The 12049-nt window shown below is 39.3% G+C and overlaps 1 protein-coding gene across 3 annotated transcripts in view; it reads left to right on the forward strand.

Annotated features, from left to right (window-relative positions):
- The window catches only part of IDE (insulin degrading enzyme), a 108380-nt gene that overhangs the window by 83391 nt on the left and 12940 nt on the right, over positions 1-12049 (forward strand). For 2 of the 3 annotated variants that reach the window (XM_040970318.1, XM_040970320.1), the window contains exons 14-17: positions 1105-1187; positions 6033-6177; positions 8595-8705; positions 10372-10492. In XM_040970318.1, coding sequence (XP_040826252.1) covers positions 1105-1187; positions 6033-6177; positions 8595-8705; positions 10372-10492 — 460 coding nt within the window. Of the gene's footprint in view, positions 1-1104; positions 1188-6032; positions 6178-6677; positions 6823-8594; positions 8706-10371; positions 10493-12049 lie in introns of all 3 variants that reach the window. The other variant, XM_040970319.1, reaches the window with a different exon arrangement.

A 12049-nucleotide genomic window follows, 5' to 3' on the forward strand; every position in this document is an offset into this window, starting at 1 on the left:
TTTGGGCCTTGCTGAAGTCAGGAACCAAGAACTGCATCCTGGTCTTCCTCTTAGGTGGCAAGTACCAAGCATTGGCCATCTTCTGCTGCTTTCCCAGGTGCAGGAAAAGATCTATAGAAAGCTGAACAAGAAACAGAGTATTTAGGACTCTGACTGGCACTCTGGTATATGATGCTTGCTGTACTCAAGTACCAGCCCCTCAGAACGTCATTTTTCACCCCTTGGGTAAATTGTGTAGAGAAATATATTAAACGGTTACAGTATATTCTGTTTCCAAACCCGTAAACTAATGACTATGAATATATACCATTCATGAATTATCTAAAGTTCAGATATACTCAGTGGGACAAGGTATTTAAGAACATGAAATTTATCTTTGAGCAACTGTCATCTGAAAGTTTAGCTAGAGTGGGTAGTTCTGAAAGTTCAGTTCTGTCATCTCAAAGTTTAGCAAAGAGCTTCTTCTGGGACTCCCACTTGGGTACAGGGGCCCAAGGACTTGGGCCATCTTCCACTGTTTTCTCAGGCACATTAGCTGGATTAGAGGTGGAACAATGGGGACCCAAATGGTTTGCTGATCCCACAGAAAGAGAATTAGCCAGCTCTGCCTCTGGGCTGGCCGTGAGCCCAGTGTCTTTCACAGTCTAATCCTGTAGGCGTCAAACCATCATCTTTGTCATGTTCTGTTATTCAAGCAGACCAACTCTGGTCCAATCAGGGAACGACTCCTATGAAGCCCCACAGGCAGGGCTCATTGTGGGCCACCTTGGACGCTCACTGCAACACCACCATCTGTCTGCCCCCACCATGTCCGGAAAGGTGAAAATGGAACCATTGCTATTGGCTTCTCTCATCTCTTCCTCCACTACGTCCCCATCTCCCAAATCCAGAGAACACTGAAGACCGTTTTCTCCCACAGTAGTCAGTAGACTTCCTGTCTAGCTTCTTACCTGCTGACTGCGAACATGTTTCAGGGCCTTGGGACAGCAGCCTCCAGAGCAGAATTCTAAGATGATGCCTAAGTGTGCCTTCTCTTGAAGAGTGATCTGACCGGACATTTTTGCTTAATGTGCCCTAATTTTCTTGTTTGTTTCTCCGTCACAGGATACAGCTATGAGCAAGCTCTGGTTCAAACAAGATGACAAGTTTTTCTTGCCAAAGGCTTGTCTCAACTTTGAATTTTTCAGGTATGTAATGTGAACTCAACTATTAAGTTTTTCATAAAAATCAACAGTTACTCTAGGTGTTTGTCTGTCTTGCTCATACATGTCTATAATTTTTTTTTAAATTCAAGCCATGTGGTCTAGATGAAGTTCTTGATTCTCTTTTCTTTTTGTGATGAACACACGTTCTTTTGACAGAAGCGATTGTTATCAGCTGTGGTTAGGCCTGCCTAACTTTCAAGAATTTGGAATCTGGGGAGGCTGTACATTTATACATAGGATTCATTGAGAAAATAAGGTTTTCCATCATTTTAGCTTTGTACTCCTGGAACTTACATAGAAAGTGACCAAATGATGTGAGTCCTCTCCAGTCTTTTAATTTTCTGATGCTTTTTCTAATTTCTATTTAGATACTTTAAAATTACTTAGTAAAAAGAGGAAAGATATTTAGTAAGGTTTATGAATAATATTATAATTGCAATGAGGTTTTTTTTTTCAAGATTTATTTGTTTATTTGAAAGGCAAAATGACGGAGAAAAGGGGAGACAGATCTTGCATCTACTGGTTCACTCTCCAATGGCCACAATAGCTGTGGCTAGACCAGGCTGAAAGCTGAGAGCCTAATACCGAGAGCCTAGTGCTTTCCCAGGTACATTAGCAGAGAGCTGGATTGGAAGCAGAGCAACTGTGATTCCAGCCCCATTGTTGTAGGCTTAACCATTGTTGTGTGGCTTAACCTATTATGCCACACAAACACCTGTAATCATTTCTTTTTCTTTTCTTTTTTGTACGATTTATTTATTTTTATTGGAAAGTCAGATTTGCGGAGAATTCTTCCATCTGCTGGTTCACTCCTCAAGTGGCCTAAGTGGCTGAGCCATTCTGAAGCCAGGAGCCACATGGGTACAGGGTCCCAAGGCTTTGGGCCATCCTCAACTGCTTTCCCAGGCCACAAGCTGGGTGGGAGCTGGAAGGAAAGTGGAGCAGCCGGGATACAAAGAGGCATAAATAAGGGATCTTGATGCAAGCAAGGCGAGGACTTTAGTCGCTAGACTACTGTGTCAGGCCCTGCAATTATTTCTTAATACCTTCAGTACATGTCTGTCTCCTTTCACTTGCCTGATTATCACCCGATTCAAATTTTACTTTGCGAGTTTGTAATTTTATATTTCTAAAGCGTAGTGGTCTCTGTTAGTGAAATGGACTTGTCCTCTTGTAGTAATATTCAGTATGATGATCAGGTTTCCATCACTTTTTATTTTTTGCCTTGACAAAAAATTAAAGCTGGATGTGTTTCAGATTTTTGGAAAAGGAAAAAGCATATCTAAATTAAAATTTAATATCTTACCCATATATATGTTCAGGTTGTAGGGATGTAGTACTATATTTAGTATCATAGATTCACAGATTTTTTTTAATTGTGCTGAGTTATGTATTTTTAGAAGATTTGTTTATTTATTTGAAAGGCAGAGTTAAAAACAGAGGGGAAACAGGGAGAGATCTTCCATCCACTAGTTTACTCTCCAAATATCTGCAATAGCTAGAGCTCAGTTGATCCGAAGCCAGGAGGCAGAAGCTTCTTCCAGGTCTTCCACATGGAAGCAGTGTCCCAAGGATTTGGGCCATCCTCCACTGATTTCGCATGAAATAAGCAGGGATCTGGATCTGAGGTGGAACAGCTAGGACTTGAACCAGCACCAAATGGAATACCAGCACTGCATGGAGAAACTTGGCCTACTATACATTGCGCCAGTTCCTTATACATGAGATGACATTCCAAGCAGTCTCTTTTCCATTTGCATCCTAAGAGTATGAAGATCTTCAGAATATCTTTTTAAAAAATATTTATTTGAGAGAGAGAAGCAGTGACACAGAGCTCCCATCTGCTAGCTCACTTCCCAAATGCTGCGACACAATCCCACTGAGGCCACAGCTGAGACCTGGGAACTCATTTGGGTCTTTCACATGTTGGACAGAAGTTGCTTGGGCATCTCTGGTGCCTCCCAGGTCTGTACAGCAGGAGACTGGAGTCAGGAGCAGGAGCAGTACCATGTAGCAAGTCTGGCATTTTTTATATGAGATGTGGACATCTTAATCACCATCTTAACCACCAGGCCAAATGCTCACCTTCCCAACCCCTCCACCCCTGAATATATTTTGGGAGGCCACCTCATATTTGCATCTTCTCTGAACTGCCTAGTACAGTACCTAGAATTAAAGACTGCATTCTTCAAATACCATTTTTGTGGTCTGGTTTTCTTCCAGGTAACCGCTGTTCAGTTTCTTGTACATTTTAACAAAAATTTTTCTGTATGTCTGTGTATACTTTTGTCTTCAGAAACTGTATTACATATATTTAGTTATTTAAAACAAAACTATTACTTATTTGAAAGGCAATGAATAGTCAGCTGACAGAGATCTTCCACCCACTGGTTTATTTCACAAATGCCTGCACAGTTGGGATTAGGCCAGACCAATGCCAAATACCTGGAACTCAGTCTGAGTCTTTCACATAAATGGCAGAAATCCAACCACCTGCTGCTTCTCAGGGTGCGCGTTAGGAAGAATCCAGACCCTGAAGTGGAGTCAGGAATTGAACTCCTACACTGTAGTGTGGGATACATTTGTCCCAGGCAACTTCTTCTTCCTCTTCTTCTTTTTTTTCAGATTTATTTTTATGAGAAAGGGATATCTACAGAGAGAAGAGTTTTCCATCTGCTGGTTCACTCCCCAAATTATTGCAAGGGCTAAAGCGAGCTGATCAGAAGCTGAGAGCCAGGCCAGGAGCCTTTTCCAGGTCTCCCACTTGGGTGCAGGGTCACAAAGCCTTAGGCCGTCGTCGACTGCTTTCCCAGGCCACAAGCAGGGAGCTGGAAGGGAAGAGGGGCTGCTGGGATTAGAACCGGCGCCCATATGGGATCACGGGCATGCAAGGCGAGGACCTTAACCACTGCGCCATCGTGCCGGGCCCCAGGCAACTTCTTAACTGCTGTATTTAGTACAGCTCTAATTAGTCATTTTTTTTTAAGACCCGAGATTTGTATTTAAGCATCCAATATCTGATTATGAAAGAGTATATTTTTAAAATTAACAATTGAATGGAAATTTAAATCCTTCAACTGATTCGTGTTCTTTTTCAAAAATTAGTTTAGAATCCCCTCCAGTTCACTGACACAGCTACTCAAATGCAGCACTTGAGGACACTTCTTAAGAGTTGCATTGTGTGGTTCAGCCACACCATTTTGAGCTCCTGGGTTTGGTTTTTCTGGCTTTACTTCCACCTAAGAAAGATATAGAGACATACGACTGTCCATGTAACTGAGCTCTGGGTTGGTGGGTGGGAAGAGATGTCAGAATCATACCTTAAGTTTCTGAGATGCTGTTTACTCTCTCATATGTGTAATACTTTTAAAAGTAAATGAACGAAGTGTTTACTTAGATTTTTCTAACTGGAGAATGTTTAGATAGATGTCGAAGTTTTTCTTCCATTTAATTCAGGAATTCCTCCCTTGCTGCACTCAGCTTTGAGTCCAAATGTCATGTTGTTAGAATGGAGCGACTTCTTATGGAAACCAGCAGTTTGCCTTCCCTGATGCTGCCCTTTCTCCTTTATTTCCCTCAGTCAGCTTCATCTTGCTCCATACTACTCTATTTATTTTCTCCAGTATTGCCATGTGATGCTCCAGATTTAAATGTTTTATCTGTTTCCTCCAACTAGACTACAAGCTCTGTGAGGTCAGTGGCTTTGCCTGATTTGCTCCTCCTTTGTTCCCAGCATCTATAGAAGAGGCAGGCACTGTTAGTGAGGATATAGTGCAGAGGCTGAATGAATGAACCCTTTACTTGCTTTTTTTGAAGGTAGTCAATGTTACACAGTTAGAAATTTGGGATCCGTTGACTTGCGTTTAGTACCAGCTCTGCTGCTGTCAACCCAGGTAACCCAAGAACAATTATATTCTGATCTGGGAAATGAAGCTTAACATGATCTCTGTGATTGTATTTAGCCCCTACATTCTATAATTATTACGTGTTTTGTTACTCTCAATTTCCTTTTTAAAAAGAATTTTAAGATTTATTTATTTATATCAGTCAGATTTACATAGAGAAGGAGAGACAGAGAGAAAGATCTTCCATCTGATTGTTCACTCCCCAAGTGACCACAACAGCTGGAGCTGAGCCAATCTGAAGCCAGGAGCCTGGAGCTTCTTCAGGCCTCCCACACAAGTGCAGGGTCCCAAAGCTTTGGACTGTCCTTGACTGCTTTTCCAGGTAATAAGCAGGGAGCTGGAAGCAAGGTGGAACAGCCAGGACATGAACCGGTGTCCATATGGGATCCCAGTGCATGCAAGGCGAAAACTTTAGCCACTTTAGCCATGCCAGGGCCAATTTCCTTTTTTTAACCTTATTTTGTGATGCTGGCTGTAGTTGTATGATAGATTTTACCAGTGGCCTTATTGTTCTTGGCAAAACTCCAGACATAAGCTAGCACTTCCAGAGTCTCAGTTTTTTGTCTCATCGTCCTGCCCCCCACGGGTATGACTTGACTGGGGAAAGAGGCTATGCAAATATTCCATCAGCCTCTGCCGTGCCTTCTTCACACCCCTTGGCTGCCCTCCACTTCTATTTGTCAGTTCTGTTACACCCTTTGGAATAAACTATTCCCTTGTAGCATAGACAGAGCATATTTCAAGATAGTTTTTTTCAAATATCTCTTTTTCCTTTCCTTATGAGAAGAAGCAGACTTAAAAACTCATCCAGATCTTCAAGAAATCATTTTAATCAGTATTCAATTTATTGATCCCTCTCGAAAGGCCATATCACATTGGGAAGTAATAAATCAGCTATTTTACTGTCAACATTTTCTTCCAGCCCATTTGCTTATGTGGACCCCTTGCACTGTAACATGGCTTATTTGTACCTTGAGCTCCTCAAAGACTCGCTCAACGAGTATGCATATGCAGCAGAACTAGCAGGCTTGAGCTATGACCTCCAAAATACCATCTATGGGATGTATGTAAGTACCCACGACTTAGAGCCTTCCACTCATCAACATTTTTATATTGATTTGATGGAAGCATTTTTGATTTGAGGGTATGAGTTTTAATTTCTTTCTTGAAGCTGTTCATGCTAATCCTATTTTCTCACCTTGCAATTTTTAAGTTAGCCCCCTCATTCTAAGTGTCAGTTGCGTATCATTCATATTATGCAAATTTGCCTTTTTTTTTTCAAGCATCCTTCATCAGGTTGTCATATATATATATATCTTTTTTTTTCCTCACACAATATTGGATCCCAATCTAGGTTTAGATCCCACTCATTTCTATGTGTGAAGTCTTGGTTTTTGGTGAAAGAGAATAACGTTACCTCACTTTGTGAGATGTAAGGTTGGCCAGTTCTGTTTCCCTAGAAACCCAGACCATGAGGCTGCATATCCATACTCTTCGGTCATGTTTTTTCATTACCATGCCACTGCTTGAGGTATCAAAGCATTTCTTTTGTTTTTCTTTTCGTTAGTCGCTACATTTATGCTGATCCTCTCCATTGCAACATGACATACCTGTTTATCAGGTTATTGAAGGATGATTTAAAAGAGTATACATATGCAGCACGCGTCTCAGGTTTGAGCTATGGCATTGCATCAGGAATGAATGCAATACTTGTAAGTAAAATGAAAACAAAAGAAAAGGGACCACGCAATTTAAGCAATATGCTGAGCTTGGGAAAACTATTAACTCCTGCATTTTTTTAAACAAGAAAATCCATGGTCTTCTTTTTTTTTTTTTTCTTGTACCTTTTTATAACTGAAGACTAAACTTAGTTCCACTAATTATTTTGTAGTCCAGTGCGTCTTGTGAACATGCATGTGTGCTATATTTATTTTGCATGTTCTTTTGCTTGAAATGTTTAATAAATTAATCCTGAAAGCATGCCATTTTTTTCCATATGTTTGAGTGTACATTATCATCTGCAAATGAATTTATTTTTGTGGTGCTGCAGTTTTACTTACATTTCTGCAGACAATGTGTAGAAGCACTTGACATTATAATATAGTTTCCTTCGTAGCATACTTGATGTATTTTCAAGGAAGCGTTGTTGAAGACTTCAACAAGTGTTTCTCAAACATGCCCACGTCCGAGTATCTCTCAATTCCTAATTAACATCCCTCCTGTGGCACACATTCATCTTCACTTTTCTTGAAAGGATATTGTATGTTTTAACATAAACTAAGACCATTTCTGGGTATTTTTTTTTCTTACATGAAAGGTTTTAGAGTTTAAAAATGTTACATATTTTGTGATTTTTTTTTCCCCTTCATATAAATATGTTTTCTGGTAGCTTTGGTTTAATGAATAATAATATGTATATCATCCAATCATTCTCAGCCTCCATTAAATTTTGGGCTCCATGGTCAAAACTAACTTCAAATAAAAGAGTAATTGTCTTATAGTTTGTTTGTTTTTCAGTTTGGGGTTTTTTCTTTTTCTGTTACTTCAGCAGCATGTTAACCATTAAAACGTATAATTTTTATTTGTGATACGATGGGCTTTCTGCTAGTTGTCAGTCAAGCTCCTGTGCAACACGAAGCGCTTTCACGGCGAGTGACCTTCCCTCACACTCAGATTCTTGCCTGTCACTCTTCACAGGGTAGAGACTCTTGGCTGTTCTAGAAGCATTGTATCACCTGTTGCTGGGGGTGCCACCATGGAAGTTCAGCAGTAGGCATTCCAAAGGACTGCCTATCGGAGTGTTAAATGTTCACGCAAACTGTCCTAAGGCAAAATCCTAATGATGTATACGTTAAGTATATGCATCCTCCCTACACACTTGCATTGCCTTTGGCTTTTGGAGTCGATCCCATTAGCAAGTAGTTAGAATCGTGGATGCTTACTGGACAACACTGAATAAGAAACTGGCAAATTGCTATGCAATATAAAATCAGGGACACCTGATTTCTCCAAGGATAATTTTTTACATATTTAAAAATATATGATTAGGGCTGTTCAGTAGTTTGCCAGATAATGGTCCCCTGTGATTTTTACCTTCTTACAATATCTATTCAAACTTTAATCCTAGTGTTCACTAAACATTCCTTTTAGAGGCAAAACTTGAACATACTTTATAATTAAATCTAATAATGAGAACATGGATTTTGCTGCCGTAGTTTAGGAGCAGGTGAATTTACCTACTATTTATTTTGTTTAGGAATAGTAAATTATGTTTTTGGTTGTTATTTAATGTAAAAAGGTTAACTTTTCCTTGAGTGTCGAACTGTATGAGAAGTTAAGTTGTTTTTATTTTTAACATACTCATCTTTGGAATTTTCTAAATATTTAAAAAGTAAATTTAAGATGTTTACTTAAAAGTTGTTTCATTTGCTTTTCTTTCTTTCTTTTTTTTTTTTAACCTTTATACCCTGATCCTTTTCTTTAGCTCTCAGTGAAGGGTTATAATGACAAGCAGCCGATTTTGCTAAAGAAGATTACTGAGAAAATGGCTACCTTTGAGATCGATGAAAAGAGATTTGAAATTATCAAAGAGGCAGTAAGTTTTCTGACTTGTTTTACATTTACTTCTGTTCATAAAAAAAAACGACATAAGAAATATTTGGAAAAGGGGAGAGGAACAAAGGAAGCAAATGTAATTCTGTTGCATTTGTCTCATTTCATCTGCTAAATCCTATAGCCCACCCAGAGAGAAAAGTAGCAGACGCTAATGGACATCCAGCCCGCCTTTCCGTGAGCCGTGGGCCTAGTGCAATTGCATCTCTTGCATTTCTTCTTTCCTTTTCTTTCCTTAATATTAATATATATATATATATATATACATACATATATATATATATTTTTATATATATATATATATACATATATATATATACATTAATACATACATATATATATATATACATACATATATATATATATTTTTTAATTTAGAAGAAAGATTGTCAGATACAGGGACGAAAAGATTAATTTTGCTTTACTCCCCAAAGGCCTCATGGCTGGAACTGAGCTAGGCCGAAGCCAGAAGCCAGGAGCTTCTTCCAGGTGTCCCTCATGGGCACAGGGTGGCCATCCTCTGCTGCTTTTCCAGGGCCATTAGCAAGTAGCTGGATCAGAAGTGGAGCAGCCGAAACTCAGACCATTTGCCATATAAGATACCAGGATCCCACATGACAGCTTAGCCCTCTCCACCACAATATTAGCTACAACACCTCTGACATTTAAAAAAGAAGCACCTAGGGGCTATCAGGGATTTCTTGAAGGTTTTGTCTCAGTCTTATTTGAGAAGAGCACACGTTTCAGCAGACTAAGGTCTGCCCTCCTGTAAAAACCACATTACATTCCATCACACTATTTAGGTTCGGTGTGTCTTCCACTTCAGTTCTTCCTGCATCTGGCCCAGTAATGGAAGTATGGATGGATAGTTTTGACAGTTAAGCTTTGACCTTCATCGTATAATATAAACTACCATTGTTTTCAGATGGTGATGCAAGATATATGTACATGTTGCTTATGGAGACTTGAGATGGCCATATGTGTAAAATCACAGGATGTTGAAAGACTGAGACTCTGAAAACTGGAGAGATAAGAGATGCCCCATGGTGAAGACACTTAGAGTACATGTTATGTCTGAGGAGGATAAAGAAGTAGCCTGGCAGTTGGCGTTTGTTCTAGGAGTTGACTCTGGTTAAGACACCGGTGTCTCATATTGGAGTGCCTGGGTTCAGTTCTTGACCCTGCCTTCTGATCCCAGCTTCCTGCCAGTGTAGGCCCTGGGGAGCCACAAACGATGGCTCCAGTACTTGGTGTCTTCTACCCACATGGGAAACCTCTGTTGTTTTTTCCTGGCTTCTGAACTTCGGCATCCCAGTCCCAGCCAGTGTGGGCACTTGGGAAAGGAACCAGCACACAGGCACTCTGTGACTCTGTGTCTGTTTCTGCCTCTCAGATAAATTAATAAAAATGTAAGGGGGTGAGGAAGCAGCCTGGACAAAGAAAAACATTCCCTTTGGTTTCAAGATCAGAGGGAAATAAGCCTCTTCTGAGTATACAATATTAGGAGGACAAAGAAAGATTCTTTTGTATATTTTGTATATAAACACATAGTTTATATACAAAATAAAATTTGATTGCAGCTGATCTGTTAAAATGATCTTGAAAAGATGGTGCCAGCATTAACAAGCCTGTGTGTCTCCCTTCACTAGTATATGCGATCTCTTAACAATTTCCGGGCTGAACAGCCTCACCAGCATGCCATGTACTACCTCCGTTTGTTGATGACTGAAGTGGCTTGGACTAAAGATGAGTTAAAAGAGGCCCTGGATGGTAAGAATCATTTCTATTTAAAGCCTAATGTGTTGTTCATCGGGTGTTGGTACTTTTGAGTAACGTATAGTCCTAGGAAAGCCAAATGTTTGTCATAAAAATAACAATAGCCTTGGAAGTGGCTTTTGTATTCAGGCAGTTTTCCTACATTTGCTATTTTCAACCAGGATATACACAAATTCATAGATTTTTATAAAAGACCAAGTGCCTTAACCCACCTTATTAGTATTGAAGTTTTCAGAAAGGAGATTTTTTTTAGGCATTTTCTCCTGCTCCATCTTCAGTTCAGTTAAAGTTTGGAAAATACTTAGGGAGTCATCCTTGGATTGTGTTGTTTTTTTTTCCTAAAACCCCAAGTCTAGTTTTCACTAGTTTTGCTTAGGAGTTTTAAATTCTTTGAACAGTGACTATGGCTTCCTTGTATCTCTTAGTTAGTACCTGTACACGAGTAATGCCTGCAGTATACATCTAATGAACTACCATTGAATATAATGAGACTAAATGTAGACTAACATCACCCTTTATTATTATTTTTTATTTCCCAATGTTACCTCATCCATTAATCTTCCTTCCTCCATGTTCAGTAATAAGAATTAAAATGCAATTTTAAAGAAAGAATTTCATTAAAAATTTAATAATCTTTTATGATGTAATTATTTATTGTGTAACACTGTGCTATTAATGTCTTCAGTGACAAATCCAAGGACAAAGTATTCAATTCATTATTTTATTACTTCAAGCATTAGGTAGAAAGCTAGATTTTAAATTCATTAACTAGAAGAGTCTTTTTTCTCAGCAGTTAGTATGTTTTCTTTGCAAAATGATTATGATTCCTGTGCAATTACTAGCAAGAATTTTTACCTTTTTTAGGAAAAACAGCACAGAATTTATTTAAAATATGTTTTTAAGAACTCTATCTATTTTAAAGATCAAAAAGATTTATGTTTTTGTTTCCCCGCTCCCTATGTTAGAATCTAGGTCAGGTGGCATATGGATTTTAAGCAGAGTAAGCTGTGACATCTCACAGGCAAATAAAGTCTAAAATTTGTCTTAAAAGGGCAGGTCAGTACTGTTTTGGCTGAAGTTCTCTAATAAATAGTAATCCTGTTGTGATAAATATATGTTTGCAATAACTTAAAATACCAGCATAGCATAATTTTTTTTTCAACATAGCTCAATTTACAGACGTCTCAGTGTGAGATGCTGGCTCCCCCAGTAGCTCTTAAGTCATTCAGCTATTTTGGTACCACAACAGCAGGAACCTCAGAGTTCAATGTAGTCCAACAGCGTTTACTCACTCTGCCAGGTGCCTGGTCCTGCACTGCAGCCTGGTAATATTTAAAACGTTCGCTTGGTCTGGTGGTTAAGATGCCCATGCCGCATGTTGGAGTACTTGAGTTCAGTGGTTCCACATCCTGACCACAGCTTACTGCTAATGTAGATCCTGTGTGAGACAGCAGTGATGGCTCAACTATTGGGTTCTTGAAATCCACATGGGAGATGTAGATTGAGTTCCTGGCTATGGGCTTCTTCCTGGCCCAGCCCAACCCACTGTGG

Source organism: Ochotona curzoniae, unplaced genomic scaffold (assembly GCF_017591425.1).
Source record: "Ochotona curzoniae isolate NIBS_2020 unplaced genomic scaffold, NIBS_Ocur_1.0 scaffold_4763, whole genome shotgun sequence".
Lineage (NCBI taxonomy): Eukaryota > Metazoa > Chordata > Mammalia > Lagomorpha > Ochotonidae > Ochotona > Ochotona curzoniae.